Source organism: Oxyura jamaicensis, chromosome 2 (genome assembly GCF_011077185.1).
Source record: "Oxyura jamaicensis isolate SHBP4307 breed ruddy duck chromosome 2, BPBGC_Ojam_1.0, whole genome shotgun sequence".
NCBI classification, from domain to species: domain Eukaryota; kingdom Metazoa; phylum Chordata; class Aves; order Anseriformes; family Anatidae; genus Oxyura; species Oxyura jamaicensis.
The window spans coordinates 67725082-67751961 of NC_048894.1; the positions used below are offsets into that span (position 1 = coordinate 67725082).

General features: G+C 38.5%; 1 protein-coding gene across 11 annotated transcripts in view; it reads left to right on the forward strand.

The window, feature by feature from the left end:
• Positions 1-5099: 5099 nt before the first annotated feature.
• MAK (male germ cell associated kinase) overlaps positions 5100-26880 on the forward strand; it is a 31304-nt gene continuing 9523 nt past the window's right edge. For 3 of the 11 annotated variants that reach the window (XR_004748200.1, XM_035317568.1, XM_035317576.1), the window contains exons 1-13: positions 5100-5228; positions 9157-9482; positions 10070-10124; positions 11079-11200; positions 12105-12184; positions 13964-14096; positions 14191-14362; positions 19096-19263; positions 20458-20778; positions 21710-21900; positions 22447-22577; positions 23986-24117; positions 26009-26083. Coding sequence is in view for 9 of the 11 variants with exons in the window: in XM_035317568.1 (XP_035173459.1) it covers positions 9382-9482; positions 10070-10124; positions 11079-11200; positions 12105-12184; positions 13964-14096; positions 14191-14362; positions 19096-19263; positions 20458-20778; positions 21710-21900; positions 22447-22577; positions 23986-24117; positions 26009-26083 (1681 nt within the window). In the remaining 2 variants the exon portion in view is untranslated. Of the gene's footprint in view, positions 5229-5302; positions 5478-8904; positions 9056-9156; positions 9483-10069; positions 10125-11078; positions 11201-12104; positions 12185-13290; positions 13334-13963; positions 14097-14190; positions 14363-19095; positions 19264-20457; positions 20779-21709; positions 21901-22446; positions 22578-23985; positions 24118-26008; positions 26084-26880 lie in introns of those variants that run through there. The other 8 variants (XM_035317574.1, XM_035317575.1, XR_004748201.1 and 5 more) reach the window with 6 other exon arrangements.

The following is a 26880-nucleotide window of genomic DNA, read 5'->3' on the forward strand; positions in this document are numbered from 1 at the left end:
CAACATCAGTTTGGTAATTAGCCCACATACTAAGCTAAGAAAATAACAAGTATTTCTTTTACTTTTTCTTCTTACCCAGAAAGGCTGAGCCAAAGTTTGAGTTTGTAAGTATATAATGCTGCCCCTGTACACAGAACTGAGACTTCTCTTCTGTACTCCAAAATATATTGAGTCATTTGGGCTGTAGAATAAAACATAAGATATAAAGCCTTCTAAACTTAAAAGGAGAAAAAAAAAATAAAGTGAGACAAAATGACTAAAAAAGCTAAGATTCACAGCAGATCCCAAACTTCATGAAAATCTTAAACAAAGATGTAAGCTGCTCCATTTTGTATTGATTTTGGAGAAGTTAGACCACTACAACTTACACTTTGAATGTGCTAAAATACTAGGATAGGCTGTGGGGATTTTGTGCTGTTAATATAGTGGTATGATATACTAGTATAAACTTTGTTGCTGTACCCGTATGCTTAAATTGTTATGCTATGCTCTTGAAATGCTTCCTTTTAAGCAGAACTTGGCTGCACTTTCTCAACTGATGTACTACCTATGTTAGGATGCTAGTTTTTGGGTGTGGAGTCCTGTCTAATAAACACAACGGCTGTTTAACACGGTACAAAGATATGGTAGCAATTACCTCACCACATCCACTCGAGCAAATAAAAAATACCCGAAGGTTATTGCAGCCTTTCTCTACACCAACACTGTTGCCTTTTGTGCACAAGCATCTGCAATAACCTGTCTATTCAATACCTTTTGTGGTTAAAAGATCAGATGGATACAATCTAGTGCAGCACATAGTTTTCTCTCCAAAATACAGCAATTTAAAAGCAATATTAGTTTCCGTACACACACAAAAAAAGTTGAAATCAAATGCCTCTCTGCTGTTTTATATAGCTGCAGAGTTATCTTTAAAAGCATGCTTCCCAAGCAAAGCAGCATCCTTGAAGAAAGATGCACTCCCTTTGGTCCTTGAGCAGCTGCTTTTCCATTCATCGTGCCATTCAAATGTGGTTTCTGGCCCTTCCTCGAGCACATGAGAGGAGTGCATGGGCCACCCGCATCCTGTACCATGGCAGGCATCCTTACCTAACAAATTCCAGTTGTCACAGCAAAGCTGAGGAGTGGAAAAAGTGTGCTTTCAGAGCTCAGCCATCTGTGGCTCTGGCTTCGTATGGACAAAAAGGGCCCTACTGAGGCAGAGCACCAGCTGTCCCCAGGCTGAGGATGCCCTTTATACTCAAAAAAGCAGCCTTTTAATGGCAAGGTTTAAAAGCATGAGTGTGTTAAATGGATCCCTCCCAGAGACAAGAGGCTTCTTGATGATGTTTCTCAACGCGCGTACCTGCCACGCATGGCCATGTGTCACGGACCCGATGTGGGCACCTGTATGTGGGCATTGTCACCTGGTCCCCTCTGCTGCCACCCCCTGCCCTCAGCAGCAGGTCCTGCCAGGGGGACAGAGCCTGGCAGCCCAGCATTTTCGGTCTGCTGAGCTCACTGGTGTCTGTCCTCCTATGGGACACCCAATGGGGAGGTCTTCGTGATCTCTGCGGACAGAGGCAAGTGTTCCTCTGAGCTCTATGGGTGGGAACCAGGGCTTCTCTGAAGACAGTGATGATGCAGCAGAGCAGAATATGATTTCTACGCCTGCTTTTTGCTTTTTCGGGGCGGGGGGAGAGTGGAGGGAGGTGTCTGGATTTTTTATTTTTTTTTTTTCATGTTGTTTGTTTGGTTTGCTTTGTTTTTTAGTCTTTTTGAGTTATCTAATTCACCTGAGCTACTCCCATTCAAAAAGGTGGATCACACCTCTTGAGACAGACCATTTAGACCATAGTGCACTTCTGGAGCATAGGAGGCCTTCTAAAGAGATGAATTACACGTTTTGTGCCACTTTTATTGTTCTCAGTGTCAGTCACACACAGAAAAAGCAGAGAACTGAGACCTTCAGCGTTGTGTTGTTCCTCCTAAGACACTGGGTGAAAAGTCAGTCCAGGCGTGTTAAAACCCATCTGCCTGAGAACTAACAAGAGCAGTGAATGGTGGTGTCCCGTGTCTGGACAACTGCCTGAGGTCTTCTAGCCACATAAAGTATCTGCCCATCGCTTTTGAACAAAGGAAGGGCAGATCAATTGCTGTTTATGTAGTGCTATGGTTAGGATTGTGCAAAATGGAGAGCACATTTCAACATGACACCTCCACGAGCTTGCAAGAGCCTGCATGCAAGACAGAGACCAGTGGGATGATACAGGTGTGAATAAACATCACAAAGAAATGTTGCTTGTTTGGATCAAACTCATTCAAAGCAATAGCAACCAAATAAAGTTCACACAACCCCTATTAACTTCTACATACCTGCTGTCACTTGTTGTACTGCCAGTTGTGGGAAGCTGGTTTCAGGTGCTTATGCTGGCATTTCAGCAAAATATTGATACCTTTATGGGCCGCAGTCAAAGAGGGTTCTTTCAACAGAAAATTAGTAGCGGGTCTGCTAATCTTGTTGTGTAAAATGAGCAGGCAAGCAGGTGCACCAGGATCTTCTCAGAGGTCCTTCTGCAGGACTCACAAACACCCCTGCCATTCCAGCCTGATGGCTTTCCTTCGTTTTCCTGCTTCACAGAAAGAGCAAAGCCCAGCACCTCTCCTAATGCCTTTGTGACAAAATGAGGGGTTACATGACTGAGCTGCAGTGCTTGCCCTATAGCTCTCCAGCATGTTGCAGTTAGTCGTAACTACAATGCAGCCTTCCTGTCTCTGCGCATCAGGGAGCGTTACAGAAAGCACTGGCAATTAGCAGGTGCAGGACACTGCTAACAGAATTTAGACTCAATTGCTGTGCCTCTGCAAACCTACTATTGAAATTATTTAAACAGCAGCCTTGCCTTTTGGTTGCTTTCCAGCACTGTCTCACCTCTCCAATCCTCTGTGTCCCACTATTTGGAGTTTATTTCAAGCAGAGGAAAAAAACACACTCATGTTTCTTATTTTGAGAGCTTTTGTTTGTTTGTTTTTTTCTCCCCCACAATGCAGAAGCAAGCCGAAGAGCAGGTTTGTGAAACAGCAGGTAATCCCCGGCATGAGATCAAACTCAGAAAATTAGCTATGCCCACGCGCTTATGTCCCTGCAGAGAAGTGATAATACTTTGCAAAACACAGCTGATGTCACTGAACCATGGCCCAAGTTCTGCCTGTGCGGTGACACTGCTTTCACCCTTCTCATGTCCAGGTCTCATCTTTGCACTTCGTTGTACCCAGGAGGCACCCCTGATGTTTTTACTTCAGTAAAGGAAATTGACATATGCTGTATCAGGAAAAATAATAATATATATATGTATATTAATCCTTGTGCTGTCATTTCAGCAAACTGTTCGAGTTGCTGAGTCCTTTGGGCTCCGAAGTGCTGCTTCCCACAGCCTCCTGTTCCTCACAGCTGACTAAAGGCAGAAGCAATTCATCTGTCAGCGGTGCTTGACCCAGCACCTTGTCCCCATCCTGGCCAGTGACAAACAGGAGATAAAAGGTATAACTGGGACAGCTTCCCCTTTTTGCTGACAGCCTGGTAAAGCTGAGCAAATCTGAACTTCTACACCATTTCTCTGCCTCTCCCTCCACAGTATCTCTTGTAGCTACCATGTTGTCTCTTCTTCTGGGCCCTTGACCTCAAAAAGCATTTAAAGAATAGGAAGCTTTGAGCTTTAAAGCTTCAGGTGAGACCTCACTTTCAAAACTACCCTTTGGCTCAGACACTAAAAGCAGTTGTTTTTTTTTTTTTAATTGTGACTTCTGTACACACTGGGGAAAATTTGGTTACAAAGGACTACTAAGAAACTGCATGGAGAAAGAGTCTTTACTTGGGTAAATGATAGGACAAGGGGGAATGGTCTTAAACTAAAAGATTAGATTAGACATTAGGAGGAAATTCTTCACTGTAAGGTTAGTGAGGCACTGAAACACATCATTCAGAGAAGCTGTGGATCACAGAATCACAGAATCATCTAGGTTGGAAGAGACCTCCAAGATCACCTAGTCTAACCTCTGACCTAACACTAATAAGTCCTCCACTAAACCATATCCCTAAGCTCTACATCTAAACATCTCCTAAAGACACTCAGGGATGGTGACTCAATCACTTCCCTGGGCAGCCTATTCCAATGCCTAACAACCCTTTCAGTAAAGAAGTTCTTCCTAATATGCAACCTAAACCTCCCCTGGCACAACTCTAGCCCATTCCCCCTTCTCCTGTCACCAGGCACGTGGGACAAGAGACCAACCCCCACCTTTAAGGTACCTGTGGAGTGCAATAAGGTCGCCCCTGAGCCTTCTCTTTTCCAGGCTAAACAGTCCCAGCTCCCTCAGCCGCTCCTCATAAGACTTGTTCTCCAGACACCTCACCAGCTTTGTTGCCCTTCCCTGGACATGCTTGAGCACCTCGATGTCCTTCTTGTAGGGAGGGGCCCAAAACTGAACACCGTACTCGAGGTGCAGCCTCACCAGAGCCGAGTACAGGGGGACAATCACTTCCCTAGCCCTTCTGGCCACACTGTTTCTGATACAAGCCAGGACACTTTGGATTTCACTCCGTTCACCAGCAACGAAGCTGGTGAAGGGCCTGCAACACAAGTCCTGTGAGGAGCAACTGAGGGAACTAGGGTTGTTCAGTCTGGAGGACGCTCAGGGGAGACCTTATTGCTCTCTACAACTACCTGAAAGGAAGGTGCGGGGAGCTGGGGGTCTGCCTCTTCTCACGGCTAACTGGTAATAGGACAAGAGGAAATGGCCTCAAGTTGTGCCACAGGAGGTTCAGGTTGGAAATCAGGAGACATCCCTTCTCACAAAGAGCAGTCAGGCATTGGAACAGGTTGCCCAGGGAGGAGGTGGTGTCACCATCCCTGGGGGTGTTCAAGAAAAGGCTGGACCTGGTGCTTAAGGGCATGGTTTAGTGGGTGTCCGGTAGCGGTAGGCCCATACTTCGACGAGACGACCTTGCTGAACTCTCCCAACACTAACGACCCTGCGACTTTATGACCTTGCAGCCACGCAGGCGCGCTGCCCGGTCTCCCTCCCCTTCCCTCCCCTCCCCGGAGGGGGCAGGTCCCGCCCAGCGCCGTGGCGTCGCCCCGGCGACGCGTCAGCGCGGCCCGGCGGCTGTTGGCAGCTGGCCCTGCTCCCCGCGCGCAGCGCTGCGCTCTGCCCGCGGCTGCGGGGGCTCCTGCGGCTCCCAGGCGCAGGTGGGTGGCACGGCCTCTGGCATACCCCGCCGCCGCGCTAGGCCGCGTCCCGTTCGCTGCTTTAGTTACGGGTTTGACCTTTTCGAGTTTCTTTGTTAATTTTTGTAGCCGGCTTAGCGTGCAACTCAGAGATATTCGCTAACACGTAATTCAGGTACAGCAGAAACCCTTGAAATGCAAAAAGCGATGCAACTTTCCAGACTCGTTTTGGAGAACTAGGAAGCGGGTATTGTTTATTAACAGCGCTGGGTAAGCGGGGTATAATTCCACCCAACGCGTACACCTAAGCAAGACAACGAGGACTTATTTGGGGTGCGGTGATAAACATCTTCACGCGTTTTTCCAAGACAGGGCAGGATTTCTGTTACTGGTTTCTGAGACCCAGCTATCGTAGCGTCCCTCCTCCTTTCGCCTGCGCGGTGCCCTCTGGCGGTCGCACTTTGTGGCCTTTCCGATGAAGGCTTGTAGCCTCCTTCCCCTTGTACTTTCCTCCTTGCCGTGTTGCGCGTGCTCCGTCGTTGTTTAGCACTTCAGCAGCTTTGTGTTTTTCCGACTCAGCCAGTTCAGTTGTTTGAGTTCTACTTTGGGCACCGTGCGCCTTCTTCAGGCTTGATTTTGTGGCTAGAGCTGAGTCTTGTTGCATAAGGCCGATACAACAGTTGAACAATTTGAGCAATCCCTTCGGCTTTCTGTTACGTATTTTGCATTTTATACTCATTGTTTCACCCTGATACTTTGCTATTATTAATTACCTTTGAAAATGGAATATCTACATTCATTTATCTTACTGCTGTTGCCTAAAGTAAAAACACCAGAAACACAGGAAAAGTGAAAACGAGCTTAAAATATTGAGTAGTTCTACATTTACACAAATTACCAGATTCTGTGTCTCTGCTGCATTCTGTCCTCTGTTTGTCCCCTGCTTTCATCCCTCTTTAATCCCATGTGAAGAGCTTATGGGCAGTATGTCAGTAAGGGCATAAAACAATAGCATTTCTCTTGTCAGGTAGATGAGACAGTTACAATAATTTTACTTTTTAGAGCTTCAAGCAACCGAGGAAATGATACCACATAAGCGCTGAGATACCCAAGGATATGTCAGAGGCCTGCAGTACCAAGTAAAGGTAGATTGGGTCTTCCCCGGACTGGTACAAGAGAGAAGAGCCTGGAGTCAAGTGTGATACACGCTGGCATTTTTTGCTGCATTTGGTTAGTTTTCAGTTGGTGATGTATCACTGTGAGTTGCCTTCTTTCCGTCTTTTTGTTGACTGTAAGTACCCGAGGAAGCTTGTTCACAAGAGTCATTTGTGAAATGGCCTGGTCTGCGTCCGTGGTGGTGAATGTGTGCGGCATGTATGACGATACATACATACATTCATACAAGATACATAAGAAGAGGAGTAAGGCAATAAGGTATTTGCCGGATCAGACAAAATGCACACTTATTATGCCTGAGGTATGTTACATTACATAGGAATTTTGGAGGGAAGAAGTGATTTATGTGGTGCTGTTCCCAGTGCACATGCTAAAATAATAGCGAGAACTGTCCGATGGGAGTAATTGTAAAAGCATGTGATTAATTTATATCCCTAAATTTTCTTGAAAAGCTGAAAGGATTTAGGCACCAAAATCAGAGGTCAAAACCTGAGGTGCGTATCTAGATCTGGGTCTTTGGTTGTTACAAACTCAGAGTTTTCTTTCTTGGTATTTTAGTTCACTTTGTTAGAGAGCAGAAAGTTGGGCATGAAATGTAGATACACATGTGAGTTCTCCAAAACTTACAACTCCAAGCTAGGGCCATCTTTGACAGATACTGCAGAATTCCCCCTGAAAACCATGTCCTAAGCTACAGTTAGGTTTGTTGAAACAGAGAAGTGCAGTTACATTTAACACCTACATTTAACTTTGCTACAATACACAAAATGCATGCACAATAATACATCATTGCTTTAGAGACTGATACTGTTTTAAAATGTGTATTAGAAGATCTTCAGGAAGTTTATATGTGTGTGTGTGTATATATATATACAACCTTACAATCAGAAAATAGCAAGAGATGATTAGCTAGTATGTGTCAGCTTGATCATCTGCTTATTACTGCAGCCAACAAATAGTCTCCTTGAAGAAATAGCACTCAAGGTATTAGAGATTAGAGTGCATGTGGGAACTTTGGAGAATAAGACAAAAAGCTGAATTGTGAGAAACACAGTAGACCGAAAAGTAATTTTAATTGTCTGTGATTGTATGATTCTTTTTTTTTACTTTGCTATAGAATATGTTCTTAACCAGTGACCTCACTTTATGGTAGGAATGGCTTTTTTCTGGCATGGATAAAAACTTATTTGTATTTCTTACTGCCAAACTGGTTGTTGTCTGGCGCAAAGATTATAAACTGAGGTTGTCCACAGGGCCGTTCATTACTGGCATCATGACAGCTAGTGCAAGATTCCTCCCCAGTAACAGAAGCACCAGCGAGTACGTGTTATGGCTTCTCTGGGGAAGCAGCATTTCAAGTAACAATGGCTCAGAAACATCAGTGCACGGTCCACACAGATGTTTCTTTTATGCAGCAGGCATCTGCTCTAGCATACCGTGTTCATGCTTCTAAGGGGCCAGTTTTATTTTTGCATTTTGCCAGACCTGTAAATCTCAAGCCTGAGGTTTGTTACTGGCTGAATTTGAGCTCCTTAATCTGTTTGGACAGCCTTACCAGCCTGTAGCTAATTCTGGCATAAGCATAAGGACTACAAAGCTGCGTGCTGAATTCTGCATCTCCTACAGAGGTAGGTTGGCAGTGGTTGTCAGCTGATTCTAGTGTTATTTTGAATTTTCAGACAGCAAAGGTAAAAGATAGAGATAATGCTGAAATTTGTTTAGCAGTAGGTGGTTTGTTTGCATTTAAGCATTTGTGTTACAGAGCATAAAAGCTGCAGTGAGCAGTTGTTAGATTTTCCTAGGACTACGTAAATAAGTGGATGACTTCTGGGCATTTGCTTAAGTGCCTCAGTATTGACTTTCAGTATTGTGTCTAGGAGGCAGCCAGAGCTGAGGTTAGAGTTAGGATTTGTGAATAGGACCCACGGCATCGCTCCTAACTCTTAAACGCTGGTGACATAGTATTGTGTATCATGAAACCTAGGGTTAGGATTCAAGTTTGGATTGGGGTTCAAATTAAGATTTACATAAATTTGAAGAATCAGCATTGTTTAATGTGCTTTCTTTTCTAAGTGAAAATTCAGATCAAGTCTTCCATACCAATGCATGTGAGCTCTATATTTAGTTCTGCAGGCCTTGTGAAATTGAAGAATAAATTTAACTCTTCAACCATTACTGTGCTGAATCCTAGGTGTGGGTATAGACCAAGAATTCTGTGAATTTAAGAGTAAGATATTCTAGTAAATTTATAACAACTCAATTTACCTTGGCAACGAATGCTGCATTTATCTTGTTTTCTCATGTCCTTTTCTCACTAACTTTAAGCGAGCCTGCTTGCACTTCCCATCCATAATGCGGCATTCAGACCAGCAAGCACCAGCCCTGGATTTACTGTAGCACCCCATGCAAGATTTGGGTTCTGCTGCCTGTGTTCCTGAACTTCAGCCCTGCCGTTGCTGCAGATTAGGAACCTGCCTCTGTGTGCAAATTAGGGACATCCATCAGAGGACACCTGCCTTAAACATGCTTCTGTGGTTCTAGGGGATTATGGCAGTAATCTCAACTCTCCACTGTTTACTCTAACCCTAATCCTAGACTAGGCACCTCCTGTGGCTTGAAGGATTGAAAAGAACTACTTATATTGAAGCGTTCTATTTAAGGAACGCATACAGGTCTGGAGTTATTATTTTTAGATACAAATTGTAGAGTGTCTTTGCCTAAAATACTGTGAAATTACATATTTATTTATTCTCTTTTTTTTTTTTTCTTTAAGGATCAGTTGAGAATGGCCATGCTCTTCTCTCTCTCAAACTTTATATCTGCATCTCAAAATTTGGAGGACACTAGTGACTATCCTGCACAGTTATGAGAAGACATCCAGCAACCTAAAGCAGCCTGGAAGAGGAGTTCTCTAATAAAACCAAAAAGCACAAAATCCTTTAAGACATCTAGAATTTCATAAGCTTTTGGCTATCCTGGTCTTCAAAAGTTTAAAAAAATGAACCGTTACACAATCATGAAGCAACTAGGTGATGGCACCTATGGCAGTGTGTTGATGGGAAAGAGCAACGAGTCAGGAGAACTTGTGGCTATCAAACGGTATGTAACATCTGAATTCAGTAGATACTTGCACAAGCTGAACTTTTTCACTTTATTGCTGTCCGCTGTGTACAATAAAAAATAATGTCTCTTGTTATGGAAATGAACATAAAATCTATTTATTTATGTAATTCAGATGCCTGAGTGTGGGTCAGGCTCCTAAGCTGGTGTATCACCAGTGAGACACATCAGTTTGTATAACTATAAATTGGTAACAACCGTCTTAATGGGTAGATGTGCTGTGTCACTGTTGTTTTGCTTCTTATTAAGGGCACAATTTAAATGATACAACAGGAATTTGTGTCCCTGATGCTTTTAGAAATACCTTTGTAGTATCGTGGTCTCTGGCTATCTACTCTGCTAAAAATGTTTAGAGTGATTAATCATCAAGCACATTAATTTCTAGTACATGTAAGAGTTGAGTTTAATTATGTTGCTGAAGAGTAGTATAAAATGTTTTAAATTTGGTTCAAAATACAGCTAGTGCTATATTCAGAAAAAAAGAAAAAACATATCTGGATCTTGGTTTGCTCTAAAAGCATTCTGTGCTACTCACTGAAGATACTCTTTCTCTGACCTTATTTCAGAATGAAAAGAAAGTTCTATTCATGGGATGAATGCATGAATTTGAGAGAAGTCAAGGTAAAATGGCAGACATACCATGTTTAAAAATGTTTGGTTAGGTTTTCCTGAAGGAGAAGGGCATCTACCATGTCCTAATAAGGCCAGACTTAGTGAACTCTTTAAATGGGGGTGACAGGTTTCACAAAGCCACGAGCTGATGGCAGTCCGAGAGCTGCTTCTGCTTTGTGAAATGTCCTGCCATTCTCAAGCTGTAGCCATGTCTTGTAGCCAAGCCTCTTGTCTTTGAGAAAAGATGATGGATTTGATTTGTGTTTGTGGGTGTATTTTACCAGCCTGCTCTTTCATTTTATTGATGGATTTCCAGTCCATCCAGTATATTCAGTCCTCATATCTTTTCTTTGGGGCATCTGTAGAAAGCACCGGGAGTTTTGTCTAGCCAAGTGATAGAAAAACTATCACGTGAAAACCTGGACTAAAATTTCAAGTCACCCCATGTTTCAGGCATCTAATTTTTTGTAAATACAAAACTTCCTAACAGAAGAATTATGTATCTATAACTTAGGTTTAACTAGATTTATAATTTAGGTACTGGAAATTGCATACATCTCCAAAAAGAAAACCTATAATGGAGTACACATGTTCATGAAATTTTCATTTAAAAAAATGCTGGGTTTTCTTATTGAGTTGTAAGCAAAAGCTGTTACAGGTTCAGAACTATCTTTCACCATAGACGTTTAGGTTTTGTTATTTTTCACCTCAGTTATGAGGTCCCTAGAAATGGAAGTTTTAAACTGCTACTAATATATTTGCTACTTTTGTTTTGAAATTAATTTAAAATGCTGTTTTCTTGTTCTTAGACACAAAGAGAGTTTACAAGATAAACACAGGCTTCTAGACGGACTTGTTTTGTAAATTCCTTCCAATAAACTTTTACATATTACAGGCTTAGCTCAGATAAGGAATCAAAGCCACTGTCAAGTTATCTGAAACCCTGTTTTGGCTCTTTTACAGTCTCTGAAGAAACTAAATCACGCCAATGTAATAAAACTGAAAGAAGTCATACGAGAAAATGACCACCTTTACTTTGTGTTTGAATACATGAAGGAAAATCTCTATCAGTTAATGAAGGACAGGTATGTCTCTTTTAGGGAACAAATAGTGTGCTATCATGCTTTATGTAATGATTTTCATGCTATCCTGAAGAACGTACTGGAATTCCCTCTTGCAGCCCCACTGATGTTGAACAGGAGTTGCTGCACCTGCTTGTGCGAGGGTAGAATTCTGCATTGCTCAGCATTGCACATTGCAATACCTTAGGCAGTAACACTTTGCTCAGTTGTTAATGAGATACCTTGCATGTCTTCAGTATGTATTGAGCCATGAGAGAAATTCCAAATCCTTTATTCTTTCTTAGTTAGCCTTCCTTAATGTATGAAGGATTGTACAAACATAATTAATTCTGCATTAATTATGGATTTGGCTTGAGGTGGTGGGGGTAGTCATCTGCACATACACACATGCATGTTCATGAGAAAACCTTGATATGGACTGTGTGATGTTGCAGTCTTGGACAAGTGGTATGTAGCACTATTTTTCATCACTTTCAAGGTGAACTTTGGAGTAGGACCTGCCATTTCAGTAACTGTTTTCTTTGCTGAATTCTCCCAAGTTTAATGTGTTTCCTTCATGCACCTTTATCTCCTTATGCGCAAAGACCTTAGTTAGCTGTTAACAATGTTAGCACACTGTTACCCTACAGCTGAGAAGCACTGTCCCTGTTCAGGGTTCCCGTAATGGTGCCACTGGGTAGCACAACTACTACATTGCTACATAGGGCAGTCTCTTGTTCATTCCAATACTGTGTGTGCCACATCATCTATCTAGTCAAGCATGCTACAGGCCACCCAGATTTATCTACGGGTCTGTTTTTATCTGTTCAGGACATATTGTGCAAAATGAGGAAGTGTGTAAATTTTGTCTTACAAAAAATACAGTGTTGCTTTTTAATTATGCAAAGTTGTTAATCTTTTTTCACAGAAACAAGTTGTTCCCTGAGTCAGTCATCAGAAACATGATGTATCAGATATTACAAGGGCTAGCTTTTATCCACAAACACGGTAGGTTTGATACTGGAGTTTAACTATATAGCACTCTTCTAAGAAAAGAAGATACTGCACAATAATAGTATGAATAAAAAATATCTAACAAAGGCTATCAATTATCTCTAATAAAATTATTCCCATCTGCTTCAACTATGGTGCATTTGTTAAACCATATCTGAAGTTACATTTTATTTTTCTATAAGCAGATATTCTTCCTTTTTGAAAGCACTGGGTATTAGTCATACACTGTTTAGTATTTTTCCTACAGTAGATGCCAGATGAATAAACAAGCTAAAGAAACCTGTATGCTGTGCGTTTCTTTTTCCTCAGAGAGATCTATCTAAGGAGCAATATCTTACAGATGGCAGTTTCTCTCATCTTGAGGCATCATAACTAATATGGTGCCTTAAGTCATAATAAATAAATAAATAACTTGCTTACTAAGAAATCTAAACAGTCTCCTCATCAAATACAATGTGCATTTAAATACTTTGAGATGAGACTTTTCTAGCAATTACAAGCGCATTCTAAAAATGAGGTGCTGTGTGCTAGCAACAAAACCAAAAAGCTTCACAACACACAAAACTTTTAATTATCATGTGTAATGTGCCTGCAAACTGCATTCTGAAATACTGGCATTAAGCTCCTTTGCATTTCAAAAGATAGTATTTTACTCTTTTGCTTAACGCTCTTTAGTACTTGTCCATCACATCACATTGGTACCCCTAAAACTTTCCAAAGAGAGTAAAAAGCTCATTTAGAGTGAATTAAGCAGTAATGTTCCCAGTGATCTGTGATTAGCTTTCATGTACCCTGATAAGGCCTGTTGATGGATTGGAGTAAATAATTTTATTTACTCCATTTAGTATTATAAAATATGCAAAAGTTGCTGGTTTGTGTCCTTCTGATCAAGGCCACATATTGTTTTCTGGTTATTAGCATCCTCTTTCCTTTCCTCCTTTCTACATGTAATAAATGAGAAAATTAAAATATATTAAAAACTGACACTTCTAAGTTACAGTATTAATATTTTGTTTTGAACGTAAATATTTGGGAATAACAGGTATGATAAATTTGAACACTTACATTTCACTGTAATAATTTCAGCCAATTATTTAAAGTGGTTGCCAGTTACTGCATGCAGAAATTGAATGCTTTACTGTAGTAAGTGAATTTCAATCAAATTGATTTATAACAAACTGTGAGTTCCAGTTAACTAGCAGAACTGATTTGCTCAGCTGCTTAGCTCCTCTCCAGGTATATAGCTGCTTAAGCCACCACTAACCATTAAATAAACTTTATGTGCCTGCTTTACTAATTATCAGCATTCCCGAGCAGAATTTGGATATATATTAAATGTCTGTGCCTGCAAATTGTTGTCACAATGATAAATAAAATAGTGAAAAATTGTTCAAGGAATTGCATAAATGAAGCAAACATCAGATGGTCAATTTGACAAACAGTTCTGTTTGTTTGTTCTTGCTGTTTTTCAAAAGATTTAATTCTAAATTGGTTATTTGATACTGCTACACTAGCCAATTCATTTTCTACAGCATGTTAATGAACGTTTACATTTGTTAATTTAAGAATCCTTCATGTAATAATCACTGGAGGGAAAATGTGTGTGTTGGGGGTGGGGTTGCCATTCATTTATTTTGAATTTTAAATGGGGAAAAAAAAATCTAAAACAATCCTGAAGTAAAATTTGGATGGCTGTTTAAGAAACGGCTCTTGTTGTCTAAGAAATTATGACACAATTATTTACCATTCTTTTCTGTCTGTTTTTTTAAATAGGATTTTTTCATAGAGACATGAAGCCTGAAAACCTTCTTTGTATTGGTCCAGAACTTGTAAAAATAGCTGATTTTGGTTTGGCTAGAGAGCTAAGATCTCAGCCACCATATACAGATTATGTTTCTACCAGGTGGTAAGTATATCATGAAGTTAATAATTATCTTAATGAATTAACCTTTCTCTGCTTACCATTTTAATTTATCTATTGCTTCTTTCCATCCTCATAGGTACCGTGCTCCTGAAGTTTTGCTGAGATCATCTATTTATAGCTCACCTATTGATATGTGGGCAGTAGGCAGCATCATGGCTGAACTATACACACTAAGACCTCTTTTCCCAGGCACAAGTGAAGTAGATGAAATCTTCAAAATTTGCCAAGTATTAGGGACTCCAAAGAAGGTAAGACTTTTAGAAGAACTCATGCAATAGTATTAAAAAAGGAAAATAATTTTATTATAAAAAGTTAAATGTTACCTCACTTCCAGAACATCACATATTAATAATTGTTTTAGTAAATTTCCCATAGAGTTAAGATTTTCTCAACTGTATGTCTTTCTAGATATAACATTAAGGCATAGAATGCTGGTCTTTTATTGTATATTAGCATCTGTTTTATATCCTACTATTATGCTTAATCCTGCTCTGCTCTATGATGAAAGCCAGATAAAATTGTTTTGTTTGGTTATTTAAAGTCATGCATGTCAAGAGAATTAAAATAAATAAATAAATAAGTCTCCTAAGGCTTCATTTCATTTTGTTTCAGCTGATTTGTGTTCCTTTCCTGAAACCTTAGTTCTTACAGGCTAGTGCCCAGATCTTGGAGCTTGTGGAATTTATCCTGAATAAGATGAATTATGCTTTTTGTGTTTTTGAAGCATAAAAGAAACATGCTCTTCAACACAAATCTGTCATACAATATTCTTAGCATAAGAAGTAACGGAGGAAAACGTTTTTAAATTATATTCTGAGAGGGCTAAATAGTTTAAAATCTACAAGGGAGGTTTAAGTAATGCATGTACAAATTTATGCAATTATACTTACTTCAGTGAAAAAGATTTTGGGAAGTGGATATATGAATGTAAAAGAACTCGTCTTAAATAACTAATACTTCTGACAAGTAAGCATCAAGGTGTGTTGTTGTTCTTTATACCGACTAATATGCTTGATCCTTTGAATTACAAGTGCTATGAGTTAGTAATTTAATTGAATTAAGATGTTAGAGACATACAGAAACATGGATTACAATGCTTCATGAAAAGGAGAGTTTGAAAGAGAAGGTTAAGGAAGTTTAATGAATTCCTAGGAAGTGGCTCAAAACAAGTGCAAAACTAGAACATGAGAAAACCAGCACCACAGCATGGAAAAAAAAAGTCAAGAAAGGATTAGAAAGGAAGCATTGAAACTAAGGTGTCTGATGAAGCTGTGAAGGGATGTCAGAATCGATAGGAATAAAAGAGGGGACAGAAGTTTAACGTTAGAATGTTGCGTAAGCTGAAAAAAAAAAAAGACAATAGAGATATATTTGGGGAAAGCAAATTATGATAGCTAATGTAAGAGATGACAGAAGTATATCAGCACTTTGCCCATGGGAGTAAGCAGATCTTTGTGAAATATCTGACTGAACACAGTCTCTAGAACTGGAGAATTATCAGTGTTTTACCAATAAAATATAAAGCATAACAGCTCCTCTCCTCTACAAGAATTATCAGTGGAGAAGTGAGGAACAGGAGAAAAAAAAAAAAAAAAAAGAGTAGGTGTAGCTAGGAACATACAGAGCTTGAAGTGGTGGGAAAACATCCAATAGAACATACTAAGAAACAGGTGCGAGTTCATGACAGAGCAGAGTGTGAAAGGCCAAAGGTGGAGAGTTATATATGGCATTTTGTGGAAGTGAAAATTGAGTCTAGAGGATTAAGTGCAAATTGTTAGGTGTAAAACAGTGCTCGCTATGACAATTGTGCATCAGAAATAATGCGTGATACATAGGAGTATTTTAAGACTTGAGTTTTCAATCCAAGATGCTAACTTAATTTTCTTAAGCATCTCACAAGTCTAGGATAGTAAGAATAAAGTTTTGATGTATACTAAGTGTAGCTGTGCAAGAGAACAACACACTAGCTTCTGGAACATTTTCAGTGTTTTCAGCACAAACAAGTTCTTGGCATGTACAGGAGGTTTCCATGATGTGCAGTAGAGCAGCGTTGAGGTCACAGATGTGGTTCTGTAATTTTACCGGTAGCTGAAAGAAGCATATCATGGCTGGTTGCTTGGAGAAGCAAGGGAACATTACCAGCTGAGTATTTCAGAGGAAACTGTAGCCTCTTTTAAAGACCCTTGGAGTTAGAGATGCTGTAAATCAGCCCTCTAGAATCAAGAAGCTGTAATTAGAGGCTTTGTGCCCCTGTCATCTGTTGGGCAGACTTGGGAATTTTATCTCCTTATGACAATGTTAAGGCATTCTTCAGGGACATCACTGCATAAGAAGAGCATTTAAATATTATGAATTATCACAACAAACAATGCTTTTGTTATTGGTGAAGTGTTTTTCCACATTCTGAAAAACACAAGGAGTTACCTTTATAGTATGTTTTTATAGATAAAGTTTCATAAATAGTTGTTTTTTTTTTCCAGGTATATATTTTAATTTCTTCCATTAACCTGCAATAAGGATTTACAGGAATTATGCCCAGAAACTGTCTTAATTTCAAACTGCCTTCCTTTTATTGGTTTAAATCCATAATACTATGCTAATGACTTCGGTTGGTTGGTTGGTTGGTTGGTTTGCTTTTTTTAATACTGATAGGTAACTACTTCTCTCTGTTTTATAACCCTTTTATAATGTTACAAGAGATACAGTTCTGTTACCTAATTCAAGTATTGGTTGTGATGGTGCTCTAAGAATACCCTCTTCTAATGAAAATGTAATGACAACCTGCAAAGAAGATGAATGAAATTCATTTTCATAAGTTGAAGGTGGCAGTGGCACTTTAATTCCAAATTCTTTTTTTTGAGAAATTGAGATGTTTTCTTCATTTTTCCATTGTACCATTTTCACTCTTGGTACTTCACTAGTTCAACATTTAGCCCTTGCTACTCAGTTGTAAATTGTTCCTTTTTCAGTGGGATGTCACCAGCTACAATAAAGCAGAGAGATGTAGAGGAGGAGGAATGGAGTTTACCTTCATTCATTTAAATCAACAGATAATTTTGTGATGGAATAGAATGTCACTTGAAGTCTTGAGACTTATTTTAACCAGATTTGGCTTATAATTACATTTGAGTTCTTTGATTACTGTAGACTGATAAAAGAACTAAAAACTTCTTGTTCTGTGCTACAAGAAAAGCAATAGCTAACAAGGTATCTTAAGACCAAACTGCCAAATCAATCCAATTTACGGTTTTATTAGTGTAACAAGCTTTGTGGGTAGAAGAGAAGCAATAATATAATGCATTGTCATCAGTAAGGCTTCTGATGGGGTTCCTTATGACATTATAAGCAGCATATTTAGACAAACAGCTATACCAATATACTGTATAGTATATAGGTATATACTGTATATATACCTATGTCTGTAGGTATATACTGTAGATATATATGTACCTATATACCTGAATAACTATTTGGAAGACCTTACTCAGAGAGTAACTTTTAATAGTTCACACTCAAAATGATAGATAGATTGAATAGGACTCTGAGTGGTTCTGCATATAACTTTAAAAAAAAAAAAAAAAAAAAAAGTACAAAGCTCCTTCTGATAGAATAGGTTTTCTTTATTAAGCTGGCAGGTAGCAGGCTAGGAAGTCTGTTAGATTAGAATTCAGAATTCCTTATAAAATTAGAGATGCAGCTTAGAAAATATTCTTTAATTATGTTTAGAGAGGTATACTTGGTTAAGCATAATCAGAGCTGCATAAATATCTGGGGATAACTATCCAGCTAATGATTCTGCAGAAGAGGATGTAAGAGATGTATAGTGCATTGTACATCAACAGCTTTTTGTTGCAACAAAGACAAATACCATACCACGTGCAAAGAAAGGAGTACATTCCCCTTATAAATGAACTGTTATTTCCATTTCACTTGCAGTGTGATGTCCAGTTGTAAGTTTTGCCTTTCAAGGAAGAAAAGTTGGAGTCCGGATAAGAGGAAAAACTTTAGAAGTCAAGACCAGAAGTTCAATTGTTTGGGCTTCTTCAGCCTACACAAAGAAAGAATGGAGAGAGGGGAGAAAAAAAAAATAAAATAAATCAAGAAATACAGCTTCTGATTTATAAAAAGGCTGTTCTGGATAGAAAAATAGGATTCTTTCTTGGTATCCATGGATGATAGCATATTCAGTAACGGTCTTGTATTGCTGCAAGAGAAACCTCCATTTTTCTAACCTTGAGGAGATCCAACTACAAAAGACACTGTCTAGAGCAGCTGTTGCTTGCCAGGAACAGGAAGCTTGTTTGAGACTAAACTGTCAGAAAGCGACAAAAGCATGGATTTGATGATCTCTTGAGATTTTTGATAATCCTACAGTTCTGTATTCAAACAATGCAATTTTCATGCAACTAAGGACTTCAGGTTTTAATTTTTGAATGTGAAACACTCAAAAAGAAAACATTTTTTTAATCTAGTAGTCATGATTTTTCCTGTTGCAATACTGTCTAGCTGTAATTTAATCATCGACTGTTTTAATGGTGGATGCAGGTACATTACGTAGGCTGCATCGTGGCTGCACAACCATGGTCTGCTGGTGCAAGGGCTTCACTTCTAGTACGAAGAGAAATGTGTAGAAATCAGCTGTTATAGCATATTTCTGTAATAGTTGGGATGTGCATTACTGTTCCTGTTAGTGCTGCATTCTCTTCTCCTTCTGAGAGAGTATGTCCAAGTGTTGTATGCACAATCACAGATGCACCCTTACCTACAGGAGAGTTTCAGGACTGCAACTGGAGACTGGTACGGCAGTCACTGGTGTCATAGCAATTACAATGAAAAATGCATGTTTGTCACTATATAGAAAGGAATTACACAGACCATGCATGACTCAAGCTGCAGAAAAGTTAATTTGATCTAATACCTCAAGTATTCATAGTCTTCATCCTTTTATTTATTTATACTGTTTTTCTTTCCTTTTAAACAGAGCGACTGGCCAGAAGGATACCACCTTGCTTCTACTATGAATTTTCGTTTCCCACAGTGTGTCCCTATAAGCCTAAAAACTCTTATCCCAAATGCAAGCAATGAAGCCATACAGCTTATGACTGATATGCTGAACTGGAATCCAAAGAAGAGACCTACAGCAAGTCAGGTCTGAGCTTCCTGAATTGTAATTATAAGTCACTTCCCCCACTTGATTTTCATCACTTGTCTGTATGCAGGGGGATACTGTAAAGTAAAGCTTTGATTTTGTAAGGCTGCAGATGGAATGCAATATGGAAGAGCTAAGGATTGTTTTTCACTAGGAGATCGGACATAAACTGTACGAAGTGATAAAAAAAGAACTTTGAGAAGAACATACCAGTAGGTCACAGAGGTCACAAGTTTTCTTTAAGTTAATTAAAAAAAAGTATACATATTTCAAAGATGTGTACAATCTACTGATTTATGAGCATTTATACCAAATGCAATCCTATTTAGAAGGTATAAAAGGGCAATGTGGAGAATTTTGTTGGGAAACAAACATAATGCAAGGTATATGGATGTAACGTAAGTGATTCAGAAGTGGTTAAGCAGATGGTGCAAAGCAGAGCAACCATATCTGTCCGCTTTATATAGTGTTTCTATTGTTACAGTCATTGAGATCTAACTGTAGTCTGATGCTATACATCTTTACTCAGAATTCTTGCATGGCATTTTATGAAAGCAGATAACCAGGTTTTGCCCAAGTGAGTTGTCAAGGAAGCAGCTGCAGTAGTTGTGTAATCCACAGGCAAAAGGGAGAGTTTAATGCACATTCACAGAAATGTGTACAAAGGCAGAAATTCTCAAGTGCAGCTGAGGCAAAACATTGCTGAGAACTAACAAAGAGTCCTTTTGAATGACTCAATCCAAAACGGGCAGTGAGAGCATGTTGAGATCTGGTGTATTAATAAGGTATGAAAGATAGCAGGGAAGCATGCAATAAAGCAGAGAGGGTTTTGTATTGTAGTGGAATCTACCTGTTTTTAAAATTGAAATTTGTTACTGCATGAATGTAGAATGGAGTTGAGTGCAAAATGCACCTCAAAACACAGACTCCAAAAAATCTAGAAATAAAAGAATTTAAAAAAGGACATGACTGCTATAACATGTCCAAGTGGATCCATCTTGTTAAGTTAAATGTTGGGAAGCGCTTAAAATGCTGAACGGAGAGCTAGCTATACGTAAGATCTAACTATACACCCATCTTGCCTCAGTGCTGAAGAGATTGCTTAAATTCTTCAGAAACACACTTAGATTCTTGATGAAATTACCAAAGTCAATTTTATTAAGTATAATTAGTATGTTATATCTTCTTTTCCAGGCTCTGAAGTACCCTTACTTTCAAGTTGGCCAAATGTTAGGACCTCCTCCACAATATCTGGAGAAGCAGACTCCTATTAAGCCAGTGCAGCCAACAGAACCAAAGCCAACTTTACCCAAACTGGAAGCAGTATCCAAGCCAGAACCTCTGTCTTCACCTGATGTACCTGACCAGACGCAGCCACTGCCCCTCTCAAAGGTTAACCACCAGCCACTCCAGCAAATTCAGTTACCTCAGAATACAGCCAACCAGCAAGTACCAAAACAGCAGCAGCCACAGACACAACCATTTTTTCCGACTATCAATAAAAACTTGTCACCAGTAAGTTGCCTTCAGTAAATACCAAACTTAGACAGGTGATTCTATTGCAGGTTTTTACTGTATTCAACCTGGCCATTCTCTGAAAACTGCCGTACTTTTTATTAGAGAAAATACAAGTTGATAATTCAGGACTAACTAGGGATATAGCTAATTACTTATTAAAACTTTACAGCAAATTGGGAAAATGCAGTACTTGTAACAACAATGTATGTTCTCTTACGATAGGCTTTCTTGACATGCTTCTGCAGTTACGTAGTTACAACAGCTATCATTATTGACCTTTGAGAAACAACTCATATTGTTGGTATACAAAAAAGAAATGCAAAGTGAAAACTTTGGTTGTCTCAAGCAGGAAAATACCTGAGCGAGTATGTTAAAAATAACAGGTATTCCAGAAAATAGTGGAAGGCAAACTACAGTAACGTGAAGAGAGAGCTTTATAAAGTAGTAATTCTTTGGTAGAGAATGTTAAGGGAAAACCTGACTAATTTCTGAAAGCTGCATTTGCTCTGGGGCTGTGGGAATTGGCACTCTGAACCCTGAGCGTGACTGCTGTGAATGATTTGCACCCCTGTGCCCTGCTTCTGACAGCTCTACCATCAGCAAGAGACTTCAGCAAGATGCCAGCAACAGAGGCTAAGCGCTGAACTGGGCCTGCAAACAGAACATGAACCTAACTACTTCAGCTAGACTTGAGCTATTGAAGGGTGACAGTCTAAAAGAGCTACGCACAAAATACCTGCCAACTTTGGTACATGTTTTGTGCTTGAGATCTTTCTTAACATTGTGACCAAAACAGGCACAACACAATGGGGAATAATTCTTCAATGTTCTTAAGTAGTAGTCTGAAGTAAAGTAGATGTAAAAATATGAAGTTTTTGAAATTATTTGAAGCTTTGTTTTCTTTTTTTTTTTCCCCTATTCAAAATAGAAACAAGCAGCTAGTGGCCCTCAGAATGGCACAGTAGGTCCTAAAAGCTGCAGGAGGCGATGGGGTCAGACTTTGGTAAAGGCTATGGATAGCTGGGATGACTTGGACAATGCTGAATATGGAATGTCATGTTCAAAGAAACCTAGCATTGCACTACTAAAAGAAAAGAAAAACAAGGAATGTCTTTTTAGGTAAGTCCTTTAATTATATAATCACTTTTTTTTTCTTTTTTATGTACACACTGACCACTAGATTTATAGGTTGGTTAAAACAGATCTGCTAAAATTTATGTCACTCAAGCTCTGCAAGAATGCAAAGAGCTATATGAACAGGCCTGCTTTGGGTGTGGTATCTATGTGACACCAGTAATATCCATATTTATTTTTAAGCACTGTACAGTTCATATGTTCATCCTGTTTTTATGAAACTCTGCATTTTACTGAAATCGTATAAACTAGATTTACTTCATTTCCTATATCAGCTGAGCTAGGGAAAGTTCTGCCAGTTACCCACAGTTGCTTTTTATTCTGTAGTATTAGATACACTTTTTTTTTTCTCCATATTCTCATATAAAACTCTCATAAGATTTGAGGCTTGACTGTTACTTTCTGTAGGACCAAAGTCTGATGACAAAAGCAGGATAAGAGAAGAATAGTGTATTCTTCAAGCTAGCATCAGCTTGTGATGTTCTGAGGTGGAGTTGCTGGCCACATAGTTCGAACATTTTGATTTTTCAGCATTCCAGAACCAAATGCTTCATGCTGCATCCAGCCAGGAGGGGAAAATAAGGTTTTGATGAGAAATGATTCTGGAAGATTAAATACATCAGCAAAACAGTACTATCTAAGACAATCAAGATATCTACCTGGTAAGGGGAAAAGTCAACACAATATGGAAAACATAAGCAGTGAACAATCTTTTTACAGTATGTTTAAAATTTAGATTTTGCACTGGATAATTTTGCTTTTCATACCCAGGCTAAACTTTCAAATTTTGTTCTGAATGCTTTTCCAAGAACATATCTCACCACAACCATCTTGACTATGTAAAAGTGGAAGGGAGCTCAACTCTGCTTGTTAATCATAAACATTCACAGGCCCTCTTACGGCCAGTAGCATAGGAAACCCTCGATAATACGAATCCAAGATCTCTTGGATGCCAAGGAATACATCCTGATTGACCATAAGCAAGTGTGTCTGAGTAGTGAAGAAACTACCCATCTGTAGTGCATATGCACTGTCCTCAGTTTTGCAATACAGGGAGGTGTTTTTTTTTTTTTTTTTTGAGCTTCCAATTCTGGTAAGTGCGGTTACCCTTCTTGATAGGAGGTACTAAAAATATCAGCCACTTGCATGGGTAGGAATTCACACCCGGTCACTTCACTTCCCAAGGCACTTATTCTCCATAAGAACACACTGATAATTAATAGACAATTCCAGTAAGCATATCATGACATCTATGGTAATCCCCAGTGAGCATTTAGTTGGCTCCTGATTGCCAGGCAAGTTGTTTTATTACAGTGTATCCCCAGTTTCTCAGGAATTCATTAGTCCAGCTCATGTATGTCCAGTCCTTCTAAATATTAAATCACTTCTTTAATGCTAAATAGGATTCCGTAAGACTCCTTGTCTAGAGGTAACAGATGGAAAATGAATCTATATTTATTATATTTTTAAGTATGCTTCCAATGGCTTTTTATTGGCTTTCAATGAGAAAGGCATTGTTTTTAAAATATATATATAGTAATTCCAGCACTTAAGAGAATAATAACTCCAAGGAGCATATTTGGTATTTATCTGTATTACTTTAGTTCTATCACCACTAGCTCTGGGAGCTGCTTTCATACTGTGTAATCCCATTAACTCTTGTAAAGCTCATAACATGCTGAAGTAGCAAGAATCTCTTTGTCCTACTTTTAAACTTATTCTTTGAAGAAATAGTCCTTCAGCCTTGAGAACTCCAATTTTCAATAGTTTATTTCATTTCTGTTAATTGTTTGAGAGTCAAAAATATCAATAGTGAGCTTATGATTTTATAGGAACCAAATAACTGTAGTAAAACATCTCTGAAAGCATGAAAAGAATTATTTGACATCTCCAATTTTCATGGTAGAGGAATATAAACTAATCAATTGACATTGTTCTTTGACTTACATTTATGGTGTTTACATTATGCTACAAATAATTTTGTGTTGTTTCATTGTTCTAGAAATGACCATTTTTCATTGGTTGAATTATGTTTGACATTAATAACATTTGCCATAATTTGTTTCTAAGGTGTAAACCCTAAGAGTGTCTCTTTAGTAGCAGTCAATAAAGAAGGATCTCATGGAACGTGGAACAACCGGTTATTTTCTAAACCACTGGCACATTTTGGAGAAGGAATGTCTTTCAACAGAAATAATACAGGTAAAAGTGTAATAAAAATGGGCATGTATTTCATCATACTTAATTAATCAATTTACTTAAGACCTTCTAGTTTAAATTCTGTTGTCAGGCTTAGGGTCTAGGCTTTTTTTTTTTTTCTTATTTAAACACACTCTTAAAAACTTGTTCATACATAAGTGATTTATTTTGATTTCAAAGCACAAAGGGAGTATAGACTACCTCCTAGAATAAAGTTCTGTCAAGACAATTTTTTTCTGTAATCCTCTTAGACCAATTATTGTACTGTGCTAATTTAAGCAAGTAGTTTGACCTCATTACTGTCTGGTCAGTGTCATGTGGAAGACTATAAAACAGCAGTCTCATATATGAAAAGAAACTAGATGATGAATGGTAAGCTCATATAATTAAAAATATATATATATTCTCACCAAGTTATTTAGCAATCTACCAGCTTTGTAGCTGCATGAGAAGTCTTCCTATTTTCAGCAAGGCCCTTGTAGAAAGGTGCCTTTTGTGCTACATTTTTTTAAAAATCACTGCTATCAGTGTTTCAAAGCGTGAAGACTAAGACTTACAAGTTAAATGACTTACCTAAGATTTCATTGACTTGAGACTAAAACTTCTGACCACCAAGGCCTATACACCAACTACATACTCCCACCATCCTGTGATGGGAGGTAACTTTAACAGCTTTGAAGCCATTGTCCAGCTTTGAAGCCATTGTCACTCCCAACTTCATTGGTGCCAATAAAACACCTAACCTAACGTGCTTATACAAGAACTTCAGAAAGTTTGTTTACATGCAGATGCTACACCCCACCTCTATTTAACAGAACTTTAGTAGTCATCTTGCAGTGTCATAAGAACTGATCCTCCCTCTGGAAGTCAGATGAGGTGTAAATTGTTCATGTGAAATTATGTAAAAGACAGGAAATGCAAAAATAACACCATCCCCTGGATTAGAAGAGACTTCTTTTTCAAGCAATCATGATATGTACCTTTTTATTTTCAGAAATATTGTGTCAGGGTGCCTTAGAATTAATTTGTTTATTCATAAAATTCTCTTGCATCAGAGAGAGGCACAAAAAGGTCAAGAGCTGTTTCCAAAACTATGTATCAGAAAGCTAGACAGCTACCTACTGAATTAGAATATAGTGTTCATCTAAGTTAATTTAATGGTAAAAATCCCCCTTGTTGTCTTACTGGGTTACTTTGAGTATCTACCAAAAAATAATAAAACATAAAAATATTAATAATAAAAAACAGAATCTAAAACTGATCATTTCATGTGTTTGAAAATTCTTAGCATTATTTCCATCAGCATCTTAAATAATAGTATCTTTCATATACCCAGGAAACAACCATGTTAAAGATAGACACACAGAAAACAAGAATAGGTGGAGCACAGATCAGGGTAATAAAGCACTTCAGTCATGTTTGTTTGTTTGTTTGTTTTATATTGACAGGACTGAAAGCTGACACTGCTGCTTAGTGTGTGAATAACTAAATTTAGTTTAAGTGTTTTATTTTTCCTTATCAATGACATTTCCCTAGGGTGGAATGAGATGAAAACAAATAGTTACAAATGCTTTGTGAAGAATGGTAATGTTATGATCAGTCAGCTTTGCAGATATGCCTGAATGCTTAAACTTGGAATTTATGTATTTATATGTTTGGAATATGACTGCATTGTTAGTAAACCACATTTTCATTCCATTATTTGAATGGCCCTTATAAAATAACTAGACAGAGTAACGTTTCCTGCTTGTAAAAACATAGAAGTGAAACAAGAAGAATGTCAGATGTTTATTCTTTCTTGCTTTGCTTTTCGTCATTTCTTTGACATCACCTAGCCAGATTCTCTAAAGTTCTGCCTTTCCATCTTTCTTCCTTTTCATTTCCTTCTCTACAGAAGAGAACTTAATTATACCAATTGAAAAACTATCATGTAAAGAAAGGTTGAATGAAAAGTTAGATGATCCAAAAGGTAATTTATAGGAACTATAGCCTGGTTCTTTGCACATTTCATATTTGTTTTATGTTTTCTTCTAAAAATTGCACTTGCAATGCAGATTCCAAATAATCACATACTTCATTTTCAGTTGCAATCTATTTTGTCAAACTTTGCCCTGTTCATTATGTCTGCTTTAGACCAAGTCTCTCTAGGCTGAGGGAGTTAAGGCAGAGGCTGTACCTACCAATGACGTATGTTTTAGCAACTCTTGCTGTGACACACAGAAGCAGGTAAACAGCAGAGGTCAATCTCATTTACCATAGTATAACTTAGTGTGGAAGACTGCTGCTACTGTGAACTTTACTCTTTGGAGTAGTCAGATGAACTCAAGTAAAACACATCCATGTATTTAAGATGCCTCTGTTGTTGGGTGATTGGTTTGTTTGTTTTTTATACTGACAGAATTGTTTCACCTTTGTATTTGTTTTGAAACCAAGTTAAGTGCATGTTGTTATACCTAAGTAGGACAAGTCATTTCCCTCAAGTGCAGCCCAACATGAATTCCATCAGCACACTCTTTGAAATGTGAGAGAATAAACTGACTGTATATACTTACTGAAGTCTTTTACATAACATATGAATGTTTCAGTAAGTGACTTTGTAACTTTTCTTCTGGATTCTCAGCACTTTATCTTTTAAAGTAAATTTTATTATCATAATTGTAATCCATAGCATGCAACTGCACTGTTGCTGGATAATGGCAAAGAACTGATCCCACTGAATGCATTTTGATTTTCCATCTATTACACTGATTTTACAGTACCGTGATT